The sequence below is a fragment of the Gobius niger genome (genome assembly GCF_951799975.1).
Source record: "Gobius niger genome assembly, chromosome: 20".
Lineage (NCBI taxonomy): Eukaryota > Metazoa > Chordata > Actinopteri > Gobiiformes > Gobiidae > Gobius > Gobius niger.
Window position 1 is genome coordinate 27,971,916 of NC_136871.1, and position 18,003 is coordinate 27,989,918.

Here is an 18,003-nt window from a genome sequence, read left to right on the forward strand (position 1 = left end):
TGAGACATGGCTGACGAGTCATAAACATGACGACACACAATAAACTTATGCCACATACGTTAACTAGTCAAGAAAAATATGAACACCAAGGTGACATAGAAGCAAGCAGTTTACTCATGCCACGCTTTGTTCTTTACATTTCAAACATTATTTTATGTTGAAAAACTGCCATTCAATGGTATTCATGAAATCATTGTTATGTGACTGTAACTGAAGCGCATATTCAGTATTAAAAATACATTCACACACAATAAAAATAAATCTTCCTGCATGCACACACCTGCTGCTCCAGTGCTTTTGTGCTGCAGCCTCTCCTCATCTCTTTCTTTGGCTTTTTGCATTGCGCCTCATAGACTTCATTCAGCATTTAAGCTCCATCCTTTTTAAGCCCTCACAGAACAAACTACATACTTTGTTTATTCCACTGTGAGCTTTATACTGTGTGTGAAAGAGAATACTGATGGTCCCGCTCGGGCGCTGGTATCAAAGAGTGATAGGCTCTCGACGCGGCAGAAACGTGATCATGTGTATGAAAAAAGTAGTGCACTCAAAATTTCCCACAATACATGCTGAAAAGTAGTGTGCAAAAGCTCAATATGGACCACAATTTACTGAGAGTGGGAGGAGAACAGCGACAGGTCTTTGAACAGAGCACAATATGAATTAATGAATAAAAACAGCTATTTTAATGACGTGTTGCCTATTTTTCTTGAATATAACCAGAAACAGTGAAATGTTAGCTGTTGAGCTGTTAAATGAGCTACAGCTTCTCCCCTCAGGCAATAAAGCAATAATCCAAGCCCTTTTCCTCACTCATGTCAAATCCATTCTAAGTAAAACGTATCTGACTAATGTTTATATATAAATATGAAGCTGTCACTTGAAGTTGGTAATTATCGGAGTTTAGCGAAGTTATAGTTGACCTAGTGCACTCGCTCAGCTAGTCTACAGTCTGCGTTTAGAAAACCTTTCCCCTGAACCCTGCTTAAACCTCCCGTATGTTCTCAAAATGTGTGCAGACAATACAAATGCTAAAATATGAATCTCTTGTTTCCAGACGTCCGGGGCATCGGAAGTGTCCAGACCAGACACGGTTCCGCGCTCTCACAGTCGCACCGGCAGCCTCAGCCGATCGGGGCGGTTGCAAACCCACGGAAAACCCAGCAACGCCTCCTCTACCTCCGACTCCCACCCACCCCACACGGCCCCTCTCCCATCACATCCACAGGAGCCGGCGTCGGAGGGGGGCCTAACCTCCACCCTGGAGCACATCATAGGTCAGCTGGATATTCTCACCCAGGTAAGCAGCACAGGGCGTCCTGATCTTTTATGACAGCGGCATGTACTGTACCGGGGGCCGCTCCCGCCCACTCACACAGCGCAGAACAAAAGCTTCCTTTCCACGGCAGCCTGCGGGCCCGCGCTGCGCTTCACACTGAAGACAGGAGGTCAAATAAACACAGCATTCTTAGACTTGCCTACATTTGTGAACATACTGCATGATAATAGTTTGGCTTTACCCAAATCTAAAAACTTCTCAACTGGAGAGCAACAGTGTGACGCCTCATTTGAAAGCTAAGACCTACAAAAGTGATCGTAACTGTTTTGTCACATTGTCGGCGCATTTTTGTCACATTTTTTTCGTGTTTTCGTCTCTTTTTTTGCACGTTTTTGTTGTGTTTTCATCCTTGTTTTCGTTGCTGTTTTGACGCTTTTTTTCAAGACGCTTTTACCTCAACTCCCGCCAGGTTACTGCTGTTGTTTCCTTGGGCAAGAAACATACCCCACCTTTCTCCCAGTGTCTGTGCATCAATGAGAGTGTGTGAATGGGTGAGCGGTCGCTTGATGAAACAGCGACAAATTCTATTCATGCAAATAATTCCCCAAATTCTGCATACTGCATGTCCCAATGACTCGCACTCCTTCACCTGGGAGTCCTACAGTACACGCTCCACAGTGCCCGGTCTTCATGCTTGAGGTCAGGGGCTGTCATGTCACAGAGAGGGGCAGTGTCGAGCGGAGTTGCCCCCCCGCCGTGCCCCCCCTCTCAGTGGGAGTGAACCATGAAGGCCAGGCACAGCAGGGGGCCGGGCCAAACCAGAACCGACAGCACTAAAAATAGATTATTGAGGAGAAACAGAGAGGGACAGATACCAGCTAAACCAATTTCAGATTCATTTTAGTGTGCTCCACTTTGGTTTGATTTGATCACTTTTATTGCTGGTGCATTGGGTCACGTGCGAAAGGAACTTTGGGGAGCAGATAAGAGTTTAGGCCTGCCATTTGTTATAGTTTAGTTAAAAGTTAGAGATTTTGGATGACTTGGTCTATCATAGGCGTTGTTGTTCATTCAAGCCATTTCGATTCCATTGCAATTATTTTCTCGCAGCCATAAGGCTTCCGTTTGCTACAGTGTCGAAATAGTGTCTTATTTCATCTATCATGCCCAAATCAGTGGCCTTATGTTTCTTGTTTGTGCAAAACCTTATCTCTTACACAGAAGCTCTGATTACCACATCCTCCAGGGTTTTGGCTAACGCAGCATCACTCCCTTTTTCCTCGTCCGTTACTGCCCATTTCACAAGCCTTCTCGCTGGTATTATTTTTCTCTATTACAGCTCTTTGTAACTGTAACACTTCAGACTGAGGCGAGAGTCGATGAATTATTCAACCCAGAGCGGAGCTGGCTTCAGTCACTTTGCTGCGTTTGCCGATTTCACTCAACATTTCCACTGCTTTGACTTTTCTGTTTCATGAAATGGTAATATGCCGCACATGGCCTTGCTCCAACTGTTTAAGACCAAAATTACTTAAAGGTCCTGTATTGATATGCTTTGCTCAGGCTTTTGGACAACTTAGCAATTCATGTATTGTAACAATATAAACATGTATGCTTATAAGTATTGTTTGTGTTGCCAATTGAAGATTGAAGTTTTACCTAGCCTGGCTAGTCAGACCCACTTCCTTTATGCATGAAAGAAAGTGGGTCTGACACACGCAGAGACAGGTTTCTGATTGGCAGCTGTAGCCAAACCAATCACAGGAATCATATGCATTTCACAGGTCATGTCACTCACTCTGCCACACTGTTGAAGCACTGACCTCTTATTTTATGCACAAGGTTAGCACTCTTGCTTCACAGCTAGACGGTCTCGGGTTTGATCCCTGGTCGGACGCGGCCTTCACCCCTAAAATCATGCACATGAGGCTAATGGTGCTTATGTGAGATTGACAGTGTAACTTTTGTCAGTCTGCCCCAGGGCAGCTGTGGCTACTAAGGAGACTTACCCCTACCAAATATGAAGTAAATTGTCCCATTTAAAATGCTTTGTGACAATGTCTGGGAAAGTCACTATACAATAATGTCCTTTTCTTTTTTCCCATCATGAGCCTGCAGTGACGAAATGTTTGCCCCAGCCTTCTGCAGTTGCTCAGTCACTTCAGTGCAGACTTAGCAGATGAGTGTTACAGTTGGACTACAGCACTCCGGTCATCATCACACCACGTCACGTTTGCTGTCTTCATGTTAGGACCACAATTCCACAAGGCTCCAAATGCTGCATGTTCAGACTAATAGAGTCTGGAGCAGCCAGGCTAACTTTTACCCACTTCACTTCATCGTACTTGAATAAAAGGACACACAAAAGGAACAACGTTGTGATTACGGCTGCACAATATATCGCAAAAAATATCGTATCGCGATATTAGGTGATGCAATATCCGTATCGCAAGAAGCCGCAGTATATCGCAACATCACTTAAGTCTTCATCTGACTGAGAACGACACATATTTGGTGAACTCAGCCAAAAACAAATAATGCATTATGTGGAAGTTGTAATGGTAAAAAAACGTCAAGAAAAGTCAGTGTAACAGAAAGGGACAGGAGCATAAAGTCAACAAACACCAGCACTAATGTCATTGATCTTGTGATCTGCTATATATATTAGCAAGTCCCAAAGACCTTCCAAATGTCGTAGCAAAGGATCTGGTAGAAGCCCCTCAAAGAAAAGGATTTTCACTCAGCCTTGTGTTTCTTTACGTTTTCCTCAGACTACATGCTTCAACAGCCAACTACAACAAAACCTGTAGTTATTTCAAAGTATTTCATGGATGTGGAGTGTGGGCCAGAAAAGATGCAAGACAGATAAAGACCAGACTTTTGCTTGAAATAAAAACAACATATTTTTAGACTTTATCGTGATGGTTCTTTCCAAGAAAAGCAGTAATACATTCTTGGTTGGAAGTGTAGAAAGTAAAATCAAAATAAAGTACAGTGTGAGGTATTTGGTTCTGCTGTCCCTTTTAATTCTTTCAGTCACACAGTACTCATGGTTATGTGAGTCAATATATAAAGAGATTAGGTATGATGTGCAAATTTACTGCAATAGCAATGCTTGTCAGAAAATGTAAAACTACACATTTTTCCAAAGTCGTGCAGCCCTAAATGATACCTGGACCAGTCTTGATCCTCCTGATATAGTCAAATAAAGGATTTTGGACTTGGCATTGTAAACATGTATTTTATCCAACCTGACCATCTGTTCGCAGCATCTGTTTCACTGAGAACCACTCTCCATTTTTGTGCTGTCTTGCTCATAGAAAAAGAAAACACACACAAAAAAAAAAAAAAGTTTTATAGTCAATTTAAGCCAATGTATTCTGCAAAGTGCTGACATGGAAGTAAATTAAAGACGTAATTTTGACATTAAGTAATTTAAGGTAAGTGAAATAGGTTGTTTGGAGCTGTTTACAATTTTATACCATTGTGAAATATCAGAGGTCCGTGTTTTCTTAGTGAAAGCTGTTTTTAATATGTGTAATTCTGTACATTTATTGTGACTGAAACATCTTTTTCCCCATTATTGTACTCACCTCTCGACAGACTTTGCCTCATACCAAAGCCATGACACTTTGTAATGTACCGTCTCGTAGCACTTAGACGTAACGCTGGGGGGCACTGAGGACACCACCACTTCTAAAGGAGAACCTCTCACTCTATTTTTAGGAGTACAAAGATTTAGTTCCCACTCCTTATGAAAACTATAAGCTTGTATAGTGTTGCACCTTTTTATAGCTGTATCAGATTTGGAAGTATTGATTTAGACATTGTAGACGAGAAACAGTGGAGAAAGAGGAGACCAGATCATTGAAGCCTTTTATTTTTCTAAGGCGACTCAAGCAGCGGGAAGTGATGATATTCAAGTTGGTGACCCACAAATGCCCACACGGTTTTTAAACTCGGTGAAAGCTGCATTTGTCAGACTTCTGAGATCAGAGACTTCCAATGTGTGGTTAATTTGCGTGTTTATGAATTATACATGAAAAAGTGAGATTTCCACCGCCAATGTCAGAAAGCCCTCAGAGTTTGTCTGTTGTTAAATGTTTCATTTAGTTTGTATTCAACACATATGTTTAAAAAGTGCTTTTTTGTATAACCATATTACATATGTATGAAGAAGGCTTTGTCCACTGTGACTGCACATTGCTATGGAGATTGTGATTGTGTGTGGTTGTGTTATGTTGACGTTAATGTCAGTGTAACATTAAAACCAACGGGGAGTTGACATTGCTATAATACCATCCTCCTAAAGACATTTGGTAAACAGGGTTCCTATGTAGCTTTGGGGCTCGTTTCAGCTGCTTTAAAGCCTGGCTCCAAAGAGTTTTTCTTTTTCTAAACAATGCTATGACCCATGTGACAACGCTGTATGTATCATATTTTTAACCACGCTGGTTTTTTCTACAGAACTATATTAGGGATAGAAGGCTTGTGTGGCTTAGCTGTGAGTCTTGTCCGGATACCTCCTCGTTTGTAGGCAAGGCATGCATATTTATACCAAGCCTTTCGTACACAAGGCAACTCAATGCGCCTTTGTCCCTTTTTTATTTCCTGCAGCTGTTTCAGAGCGTGGTGTCCTGCACTGGTCAGCTCCTCCTCCTTCCTCTTCCTCCTGCGCAGCTCTCGCCGCCTCCTCTTGTGATGCCTCCACTGTGCTGCAGGTGTGGTGGGGTCAAATCTGTGGATGCTTTTTGTTTGTTTACTTTTACTTCATGGCCAGCACGACTCTCCACAGCAAAAAAATCAGCTGAACCCCACAAAAATCACAACATTTCACACAGGACTGATGTAGAATTATTACTTTGTGGAAAGTTCATATGAGACTCTTGAAATTGCGTATCAACTTGTTTCGGCTATAGTTTAGTCTTTTGTTGGTGAAGTTTACTTAGTGTCTTCAACAGTGGATAAATGAGATAGAATATAGCTAGTGTAAGACTACCGTTTGGTCACATGTTGAAGCGCACAGCCTGGAACATACATGCCATTGCCATCTGTCCGTCTCCTTCACACATCTCAGTCTCCCTCAAACGTCTGGATGTCATTTTCCTCCACAGCCTTTGAGAAATGAATTGTTCTGCCAAGACAGTAATCAAAATTGAGTCATCAGGCTTATGTAGAATTGTTGAAACCCTTTGGGGAGCTCTGAGGAAGGGAGAGCTTCAAGTTTGAAACCATTTATTTAGAATAAAACCTCTTGAGATCCGCAGATGATGAGAATCACTTGAACATGAAGCAACATTTTAGCATAATTTAAGACCTTTAATAACGTTTGAGCTTTTGCTGACTCAGAAGCTTGATGTGCTTGTTGTCCAAGTGCTGTTGACACATCGCCCCTCTCCATCGGCCCAAACAGAGACCGAAGAGAGACGTTTATTTGGTCACGCTGCCGTCTTTTGTTTCCAAGCACAGCCCACTGTCACGGTTTCCACGCAACATTCGGCAACAGAAATATTTCAGAAAAGTGCAATTAAATTCACTGGGTTTTGTTTCTTTATTCTATTTATTCTTCTAGATTTCCTGTGTAGATTCCAAACCTGTTTTGGTTGATAACCTCAGAGGCATTTTAGATCAATCTGATCCATTCATATTGGATATTACAGCAGACAGCACAGCCTATAACCATTGTGGGTCACTCTCAGAACAAAGGTCAAGTCTTTTCTACTGCTTGCTTCTTCTTCTTTCCTTCAAGCCTTTAGCTTTACACATAACGTCAAACAAAACATCAAGCCTCTCTCTGCGAGTCATTCCCTGCGATGCTCTTCCTCCCGCCTATTTTCTCAGAATGTGGGATTGCACTCTTCCTCTCAATTGTACATCGCAAAAACACAACACAAACTGCCACTGAGCGCAGAAGTGTGCTGTGATCTCGCCTGCTGCCCACTCACCACCAGCAGCTCTTTGTATTCACTGCATTCAACTCGAAATGCTTTTATTCAGCTGAGCACAGGCCCGTCAGACTCAATGACTTGGGGATCAGAATCAGATAATCACCCAGATTGTCAAAAGGGGTGTCACAGAATGCGAGTCTGATAGTGCTAATAACAATACAAGATCACTGAGGTGCTGTGTGGAGACTGTTGCAGAAATGCTACTTTCTTGGCCTTTATTGTCATGTTTCATACATTACAAGAAGAGACACGACGTTATGTTGATACCATGGATTTTTCTGGTATTGGTATCGGCGAGTACCCAGTTCAATTTACAGATACTGTCGCTGTTTAGATCATTGTGGCTGATGCTATGCTAGCACACATAGCTGCGTAAATACAGACGCACAAAAACACAGAGAAAGGCAGAGGGAGTTTTCATTTTACTGCTTTGATGGTTCACTTAGTCTTTAGAGTGCAAGAATAAGTTGCCATGTGTTCTTGGACTTTGGTTATCTCTTCTATCTTACAGCTATGGTTATGGTAGGGTTGTCAAAACGTAAAACACACAAATTAGCCTTCAAAATAAAGTATTGTGCTTCAGTGTATATTTCTATTTTAAGTGAGTACGTTTTATTTGTCATTGTACAATTATACAACAAAATGGCGTAGATCAGATGTAGGGTTAGTAATGAGCTGCGCTGCCACTGTGGGCCAACTTGACCAGCATTGGCCTGTCTCCTCTGAAACGGTACGCCACCCCCTCGGTTTGTCCCTGTTTCAGAGCGTGGTGTCCTGCACTGGTCAGTTCCTCCTCCTTCCTCCTGCGCAGCTCCCTCCCCCCACAACCGCCTTTCACCATCTTCTGGAAAGAGCTTAGAAGTGAATCTGTTTCATTCTCCTGTGAACGTCCATTAGCCAGAACAATATTAGGGATGGAAGGCTTGTGTGGCTTAGCTGTGAGACTTGCCCGGATACCTCCTTGTTTTGTAGACAAGGCATGCTAATTTAGGTAAGTCAAGGTAGCTCAAGCTGTTTTTCTTCACACGCAGTGCAGTGTTCTTTTCCATGTCATGGTTTTAGGCCAGTATTTGTCAGTTTTAGTTCTTTTAGTACCTCTTAACCCCCGCCTTAACCGAGCACATTTTCTTGAAACAACAAACAAACAAAAAATGAGACGTAATGAGGAGCCAAAAAAACTGCATCTAAAGCAGTGGTTCTCAATAAAACGTTTGACTTTGCGCTCTCGATATTGCCTCTTTTCTTTGCAGTTTTACCAGATCGCGTCGCACACATATCATCTCTCCCATGAACACACAAATAGAAGAAGAACAGAGCTATTACTGGGTCATTAGTGTCGGGCTGACGCTGCACAGACTCCTCAAACATGCTCCTTTGGCCTCTTTCCTTCTCTCGTGAACAAGGGCTGCACAATATAGGCCGGATTTATCGCAAGATCAGCACTAGTAAAGGAGTTCTTAATCGGGGGAGATGTTAAAACTGTGGTTACATTAAGCAGACCTCTTGCTTTTTACCTGTCAAAATTATGGACCAAACAGAGCACTGGATCAAATTAGTAAAAAGGAAATCAGTTTGTGGCGGCTTCTTGGTGCAGTTTTTGGCCTTATTGCATTTGTTGTTAAGCTGAGCTGTGGTGGAAGCGAGTGTAGACCTTTGCCCAATGGGTTTTCATTCTGCACAACTATTTTGCAATATGTTTCGTTTTTTTGTTTGATATTGACTTAGAAATAGTCATTCATGCGTTTATCTATTCAAGATATTGCAATGCACTATATTCTGGCGTCAACAAATCCTTACTACATTGCTTGCAGCTTGTCCAAAATGCAGCGGACAGACTTTTCACTGGTACAGGGGGTGAGAGCACAACCTTATACCTTTGAATCAATTTTAAGTTCAGTGAGGAGGATCTGGCCTATAGGTCACAAAAGGCCACAGAAAGAGATCAGGCCTTTTCTGTTGGAGCCGTCTCCCTGTGGAACATCCTCCGCTTGCAATGCGACAGGCAGGGATTTAATCCCTTTCAGATCATTACTGAAAACAATCCATTTTCACTGGCTTTTTGAAGAATTTAAACTTGTTGTTTTTGTATGTACTTTGTAACATTATTATATTATTATTATTATGGGCACTTGAAACAAAGCATTTGATTCTGACAACTTTCAAACCTGCATCAATCATGTCTACAGTCACATTCAGACTATATTTCTCTATATTTCTCACTTCATGTTTTGGTCTTCTCTCAAATGAATCATGATTTTAAAGCAGTACTAAGTAACTTGTTTACCTTAATAAATCCTTTTCGTAGTCCATCTGGGGGTAATACAAGTGTTAATGGGATGATTGGGGGGTCTTTCATCTCCCCCTGGTGTCTCTGGCCAGAAAACAACAATTGCAACTTCCCTGTCTCCAGGTCGGAGCACCAATACACACTAATGGAATCACAAAGAAGAAGCTAATAGGCTAACGGGCAAAGCTAACTGCAGGCTAGCGCCACGTAAACAGTATTTACAGCCAAGCTTGTGTGAAAAAAAATATCTTCATTGTCAATAGTTTTTTCTGTCAGCGTAGTATCGGGGCGTCACGGTAGTACAGCGGTTAGCGCTCACGCTTCACAGCTAGAAGGTCCGGGTTCGATTCCCACCAAGGACGGGGCCTTTCTGTGTGCAGTTTGCATGTTCTCCCCGTGTCTGCGTAGGTTTCCTCCGGGTACTCCAGTTTCCCCTACCACTAAAAACATGTACAATAGGCCAGGATGAATGAGAGTGTTGTTAGAGAGTGCACATGGGGGACGACGGATGGAAATTAGCCTAAGGCTACAAACCAGTGTGGCTTGTTCATTAACTTGCACTGTCCCTACCAAATAAACCAATAAACAAACAATTTACTCTCATTTAATGACGCAACATGCTACGACACCTGCCCCTGCAGTGTGTGCTTATGGCCTCTAGGGGCATGAGTTACTTTGTACTGCTTTAAAACATCAGTCACATATCTAAACATACGTTTAACCCTGTAACTGCCCCACAATCACCTGCTCTTCTTCTGTGCTTTTCCTCCCGCAGACAGTTTCAATCCTGGAGCAGCGTCTGACTCTGACGGAGGACAAACTGAAGGAGTGTTTGGAAAACCAGATGGAGCTGAGCGAGCTGCTGCAGAGCAGGGACCAGGCCTGAACATTTAAGGGGTGATTACGGGTATGTTCACTTCGTTTTTGTGCTGCTCGTGAATGCGCCACCTGAAGCTGGCTCCCATCAACAACACTAACTAATGGGAAAACGGAACGCTGGGAAGCTACATGTGTGGACACACCCTCGGACTTTTCACTCAGAGGTGCTCCCTTAAAACACACACTCAGAGTTGACTATAATACACCGTCCTGCTGTGAAAGCATCCCATGTACTTCTCTGTAGCCAAGAGAGAAGAGAAGGAGTCATGACGCCTGCCTTTGTATGAAACAGATTTAGACATTATTTGACTTTTCTTTATAGGATAGGTTTTTCTTTTGTCGATTTCTTCAGGAAATCCAAGTTTAACCTCTTAACCTCCACCTGCACCAAGCACATTATCTCCAGTTCAGCTTTACCCAAATCTCAAAGCTTCTGGACTGGAGAGCAACAGTGTCATGCCCCATTTGAAAGCTAAGACCTACAAAACTGATCCGAACTTTTTTGTCTCCACGTTTTTGTTGCTTTTTTTGACGTGTTTTCACCACATTTCTGTCACTTTTATTGTTTCTTTTCTGCCGCTTCTTTGTCACTTTTTTGTGGCTTTTTCATCCTTGTTTTCTGCGCTATTTTGACAATTGTTTTTCAAGCAGCTTTTAGATTTGGGTAAAGCCAAACTGGAGAAAAAGTGCTCTGTTCACGTTAAGATGAATGAAATAATGCCATACCGTTTGAAACATCACAATGAAAATGATACAAATGAAGGAGAAATGAAAGCGTCATAGTGATAAGAGATGACTCTACACTGGCCACACTGTTCCTTCTTTGGACCAATTTTGGTATATTCTGACCACTGCAGGCCGGGAATCACACTCATCAAAGAATAAACTCATTAACTTATGTCTAAACCCAGGATTAAAGCATCTCTAAACTTCTAAAGTTCCCATAATGTCGTGCATACATTGGATATTTCGTACCGGAGGAGCTGGACGTTTCTTGGTGTTGTGCTGAGAGAGCAGTCCCTGTTTTTTTTTTTTTTTTTGCTGACGAAGGATCCGCTGCTATTTGTCACGATGGCTGAGGGTATTTATGTGTGAGAGCAAATGTGGAGGAACGGAGATATGCAAAACGCAATAAGACATTCAAATCTCCTGGACGTTATTATGCAATGTCATATCAGGGAATCACATTTAGAAAGCACGTTTTGCCTGTTTGTAATATAAATGAATGTTAGATACTTTCACGTACAGTCATTCAGAGATCATTGGGGGCGCTGCACGCTCACACTTTAGAGACGAGATTTGTTTCAATGGAATATCATTTGAATGACTTCACCGGGAAAGGCAGTAATTGTAACAATGAACACTGGAACGAGCTGTTTTTGAAGTAACAATTACCATCTCTCCATTGTTACACTTCTACAATCATCCTGGAGAATCTACTTTTAAAGCAAAGAGTGCTTTTAAGTGCCTGCATTGTTTTTTTGTCAATGTACTTGTTTTATACTCTTCAATAAATCCTTTCCCTTTTGGATCACTGACTGTGTGCGTTTAACCGAGACACTGGGCTCTTCCTGACTTTATGTCTCTCCGCAGAGACGTTCAGATCATGTGCAGTCCACTCATCCATATTTCACAGAGGCACCGGACACTCAGCCCCAGATTTATCACCGAAACAACCGAGTAACCCCCAATTCAAGTCCACGCCATTTAAAGAAACAGGAGTCGAAAGAGTCGGTCACTAAAGCCTCACAATAACAAGAACATAGCTCCTTTTTTATATATATCTTACTATACTTTTTTCCAGTTTGGTGTGACTCATCAATTATTAATACTTTCTCCTCAGCAACTTTTAGAGCACTTTACAATTGAAAGGGGCTGGTTTTAAGATTTGGTCTCAGGATAAAAGTAACAGGTGTGTTGTATCGAGAGCCAAGCTGTGCAAATGTAATGTAATTCTGCTTATAACAGTGAGGACATACTTTGATTTAACTTTAGACATGATTTACACCCAGTTTAGACCTCATTTAGTCCAGATTATCTCTATTTAAGATTGGGTTTACTCCCCAAGACCGGATGGTACATGGGAGGTCAGATATTTTGAGAGCCACAGCTTCAGATGCAGGAATATATAAAAGTTGCACACATTTTTAAAACGATTGTTGTTTGTTATTGTTGAAAACTGAAGGCCTCTTATCCAAGACGCTTTGTCAATTCTTAAAGGGGGGGTGTTATGCAAAATCAACTTTTTCAAGCTTTCCATCATATTATTATGTCATTCCCTCATTAAACACATGCCTGAAGTGTTGCCTTGGCACATTCACGTATTTTTGAGTAATCTGTAAAAACTCTGATGGCGGCCATTTTAGGGATAAAACGCCTGAGTCCTCCTCGGAACGCCTCCATCTACTCGGAGACGCCTCCGACCTTTCGTCACCAGCCGAGTAACCAACCACTGCTCCTCAGCAGAACCCCCTCCCCGCAGTGTCCAGCCCTAAGATGTAAACAGAGTCATCATGGAGGATTAGCTTCATGTGTTGTGAACCGGAGCCACAGCAGACTTTTACAAAGACACACATCAGTGTTTCTGTTACTGAAACACCCAGGATTAAAACCGGTGACAAGAACGCTTATTTCAGTGTCTGGTTCTGCGCTGGGCCTTGATGATGCACAGAGCCTCCGGAGAAAGCTAATGCTAAGCTAAACCTCGAGTCATCACGTGAAAACGAGAAATATGCACAAATAAAGTCAATAAAAGCACCACACACATAAAGAACCGTTTAACAATGATCACACACGGAGCCAGGCTTGTTGATTTGGAAGTTTATTGCTCACATTTCATCTACAGTGAGTCGTAGCCGAGTGGTTTCTCCCGGAGCTAACAAGCTAGCCGCGACAAGCTAACGGGAAAATTCACTGAATACAAGCAGCATATTATGCACTAAAAACGCCACTAAAACAGGCAACTGCTTGAAGCAGCCTTTATGATGATCACACACGGAGCCTGGCTTGTTGATTTTGTAGTTTATTGCTCACATTTCATCTACAGTGAGTCGTAGCCGAGTGGTTTTCTCCCGGAGCTAAGGCACTATTAGCCGCAACAAGCTAACAACCTTCACCTTCACAACATTCATTGAAAACAGGCAGCATATTATGCACAAATAACGTCAATAAAGCAGCAACTACTCGAAGCAGCCTTTACGATGATCACACAATGAGCCTGGCTTTACACATTTGTGGTTTATTGCAGACTTTTCATCAACAATGAGCTGTAGTCGATTATAACAAGCTAACGGGGTAACCTTGAAAAACCATTGTCCACCTGCACAGATAATGTCCGTCTTTTGAATCGTATGGGCTCCTGCAGATCCTGGTGTCGTCCATGGGGGTATAGTTAGAGATCCATAGGGCAGATGCAAAGAGAAGCCTCCAAACAGCAGTTATTTTTCAGGAAGAGCCCCTTCCAAGCGTCCGGTGTGGAAGGTTCGTCTCCAAATAATATCCTGTGTGGTCATTGTTCACAAAGTGATAAACAGTAGCTCCTTTCCAACAATAAAAATTAAAATGCACCGATCGTAGTTTCAATACTGTGGAGACAAAGAGCGGAGTGTTGTGATGCCACAGACAGCGTGTGGAGGAGGCGTGTCGGAAAGGGTCAGCGAGCGTCTTAAAGAGACAGGGGCCTATTTCAAGACGTTCAGGGCAGCCATTTTAAAAGAGCAATTTTATACAAGGCAGTTATTCTAATTTACTGCATTGACAGACCAACAGAAGGTCTGGTCATCATTGTAGTGTGATATAGACTGGTGCTATGTGGCTGAAAAAAGCATAATACCTCCTCTTTAAAGTCAATCAATAAATAGAATAAAAACATCAGCATTTATTTTATCACAGGTTTTATTGTTGAAAAATACCTAGTTTCCTCGTCTCCATGGAGATATCGACTAAAGGCAGGTGATATGGGTTTGGTCCTCATCCAAACAGTATAATCCAAAATGTTACGTAGTGTGCCTTTAAGTAACCATACTGATCAATGTGTACACAAAATAAGATTTGGCACAATTACCCATGGATGGGGCTCAGTAAAATTATCTTGATCTCACTTTTACACACTAATACCTATTTAAAACAAATGTTTTATTTTGACCTCGCCTAAACGTGGTGAAACAGCTGAAAACATCTGTTCATCCTTCGATGTTTGATTGGCCAAAAGGCGTCTTGCTAACTGTCCACACACGTTAAGGTCGAACGCCACTTCTTTTTTTGTGGGGTGTGTGAATCATTATGATCTGAGCGACTATGTTGTTGTTGTTGTTGTTTCGACTTTCCTCATTTACTTTTGTCAAGCCATTACTATGTTGAAATGTACGAAGCCAGCGTCATGTCTTACTGTTTTCACAAAAGAAAACTGAATAAAAATCTGCTCTTCGGTCATTTAAGTCCTTGACCTTTTCGCTTTACATACCCCGCCTGTATGGAAATTCTGAATAACTTCTGGGAAAATCCATACTACAAGTCCCTTAAGGCTCTGATCACTGTAACAACAATGGCGGCTGAGCGGCCTATTAATACCTCTTGTTTTTTTGGTGAGGTTTGATGTCATCTCTCCATGTCACCTGGGGGAGAAAACATTAACCTCTGTTTCTTTAAGACCAAAAACAAAATAAAAAAAAAGAAGAAAATAAAAGTAGAAAAACAAAAGCGGATTTTGGAGCGGAGCAGTCGAGCCCACTCTCTTCCTTCCTGTCTGGGCCTCAGGAACACACACAAACTAAGGGCTGCCAATGAAAACCCTTCAGACCGGCCCCAGACACAGGAGCTGCAGAGAGAGAGAGAGGGAGAGATGAGGGGGAGAGAGAGAGAGGGATAGATGAGGGAGAGAGAGAGAGGGATAGATGAGGGAGAGAGAGAGAGGGATAGATGAGGGAGAGAGAGAGAGAGGGATAGATGAGGGAGAGAGAGAAAGAGAGGGATAGATGAGGGAGAGAGAGGGATAGATGAAGGAGAGAGAGAGAGGGATAGATGAGGGGGAGAGAGAGAGAGGGATAGATGAGGGAGAGAGAGAGAGAGGGATAGATGAGGGAGAGAGAGAGAGAGAGGGATAGATGAGGGAGAGAGAGGGATAGATGAGGGAGAGAGAGAGAGAGATGAGGGGGAGAGAGAGAGAGGGATAGATGAGGGAGAGAGAGAGAGAGGGATAGATGAGGGAGAGAGAGAGAGAGAGGGATAGATGAGGGAGAGAGAGAGAGAGGGATAGATGAGGGAGAGAGAGAGGGATAGATGAGGGAGAGAGAGGGATAGATGAGGGAGAGAGAGAGAGAGATGAGGGGGAGAGAGAGAGAGGGATAGATGAGGGAGAGAGAGAGAGAGGGATAGATGAGGGAGAGAGAGAGAGAGAGGGATAGATGAGGGAGAGAGAGAGAGAGGGGGATAGATGAGGGAGAGAGAGAGGGATAGATGAGGGAGAGAGAGGGAGAGATGAGGGGGAGAGAGAGAGAGGGATAGATGAGGGAGAGAGAGAGAGAGGGATAGATGAGGGAGAGAGAGAGAGAGAGGGATAGATGAGGGAGAGAGAGGGAGAGATGAGGGGGAGAGAGAGAGAGGGATAGATGAGGGAGAGAGAGAGAGAGGGATAGATGAGGGAGAGAGAGAGAGAGGGATAGATGAGGGAGAGAGAGAGAGAGAGGGATAGATGAGGGAGAGAGAGAGAGAGAGGGATAGATGAGGGAGAGAGAGAGAGAGAGGGATAGATGAGGGAGAGAGAGAGAGAGAGAGGGATAGATGAGGGAGAGAGAGAGGGATAGATGAAGGAGAGAGAGAGAGGGATAGATGAGGGAGAGAGAGAGAGAGGGATAGATGAGGGAGAGAGAGAGGGAGGGAGGGATAGATGAGGGAGAGAGAGAGAGAGGGAGGGATAGATGAGGGAGAGAGAGAGAGAGAGGGAGGGATAGATGAGGGAGAGAGAGAGAGAGAGGGAGGGATAGATGAGGGAGAGAGAGAGAGGGAGAGAGAGAGAGAGAGGGATAGATGAGGGAGAGAGAGAGAGAGGGATAGATGAAGGAGAGAGAGAGAGGGATAGATGAGGGAGAGAGAGAGAGAGAGGGATAGATGAGGGAGAGAGAGAGAGGGATAGATGAGGGAGAGAGAGAGAGAGAGGGATAGATGAGGGAGAGAGAGAGAGGGATAGATGAGGGAGAGAGAGAGAGAGGGATAGATGAGGGAGAGAGAGAGAGAGGGATAGATGAGGGAGAGAGAGAGAGAGAGGGATAGATGAGGGAGAGAGAGAGAGAGGGATAGATGAGGGAGAGAGAGAGAGGGATAGATGAGGGAGAGAGAGAGAGAGGGATAGATGAGGGAGAGAGAGAGAGAGGGATAGATGAAGGAGAGAGAGAGAGGGATAGATGAGGGAGAGAGAGAGAGAGGGATAGATGAGGGAGAGAGAGAGAGAGGGATAGATGAAGGAGAGAGAGAGAGAGAGGGATAGATGAGGGAGAGAGAGAGAGGGATAGATGAGGGAGAGAGAGAGAGAGAGGGATAGATGAGGGAGAGAGAGAGAGGGATAGATGAGGGAGAGAGAGAGAGAGAGGGATAGATGAGGGAGAGAGAGAGAGGGATAGATGAGGGAGAGAGAGAGAGAGGGATAGATGAGGGAGAGAGAGAGAGAGAGGGAGGGATAGATGAGGGAGAGAGAGAGAGAGAGGGAGGGATAGATGAGGGAGAGAGAGAGAGAGAGGGAGGGATAGATGAGGGAGAGAGAGAGAGGGAGAGAGAGAGAGAGAGGGATAGATGAGGGAGAGAGAGAGAGGGATAGATGAGGGAGAGAGAGAGAGAGAGGGATAGATGAGGGAGAGAGAGAGAGAGGGATAGATGAGGGAGAGAGAGAGAGGGATAGATGAGGGATAGAGAGAGAGAGAGGGATAGATGAGGGAAAGAGAGAGGGATAGATGAGGGAGAGAGAGAGAGAGGGATAGATGAGGGAGAGGGAGAGAGAGAGGGATAGATGAGGGAAAGAGAGAGGGATAGATGAGGGAGAGAGAGAGAGGGATAGATGAGGGAGAGAGAGAGAGAGGGATAGATGAGGGAAAGAGAGAGGGATAGATAAGGGAGAGAGAGAGAGGGAGAGATGAGATAGAGAGAGAGAGAGGGATAGATGAGGGAGAGAGAGAGAGGGAGAGAGAGAGAGAGGGATAGATGAGGGAGAGAGAGAGAGAGAGGGAGAGAGAGAGGGATAGATGAGGGAGAGAGAGAGAGGGAGAGAGAGAGAGAGAGAGAGAAACTGAAGGAGAATGGTGGGGCACAAACTGCTCTACTATTTCCATCTGGACAAGCTGTGTGATCTCAGGCCGCAACATTAAGACAGTTACAATGTTATGTCACTTTTCTTTAACCACTAATACTATTTCTTTTAACTACCAGAGAGAGTGGGAGTACTCAGTACTACTTAAAGATGTTTTTGAAGTAATTTCACTTGTTCAAGTAGACAAAGTACTTTTTTACCTCTTGCGTAACATTATTTTGAGCTAACAGGACTTTGGAGTACGTGCAGGACATCATTTGGTTACTCTTTCCACTAAGAGCAAATTTGTGACAAAAGCTTCAAATGTTGCGGATGG

General features: G+C 43.5%; 1 protein-coding gene across 1 annotated transcript in view; it reads left to right on the forward strand.

Annotated features, from left to right (window-relative positions):
* The window catches only part of poc1a (POC1 centriolar protein A), a 30,503-nt gene extending 19,858 nt beyond the window's left edge, over positions 1-10,645 (forward strand). Inside the window, exons 11-12 of the mRNA XM_079578887.1 lie at positions 1,058-1,300; positions 10,290-10,645. Coding sequence (XP_079435013.1) covers positions 1,058-1,300; positions 10,290-10,400 — 354 coding nt within the window. The 3' untranslated portion in view covers positions 10,401-10,645. The remainder of the gene's footprint in view (positions 1-1,057; positions 1,301-10,289) is intronic.
* Positions 10,646-18,003: the final 7,358 nt, after the last annotated feature.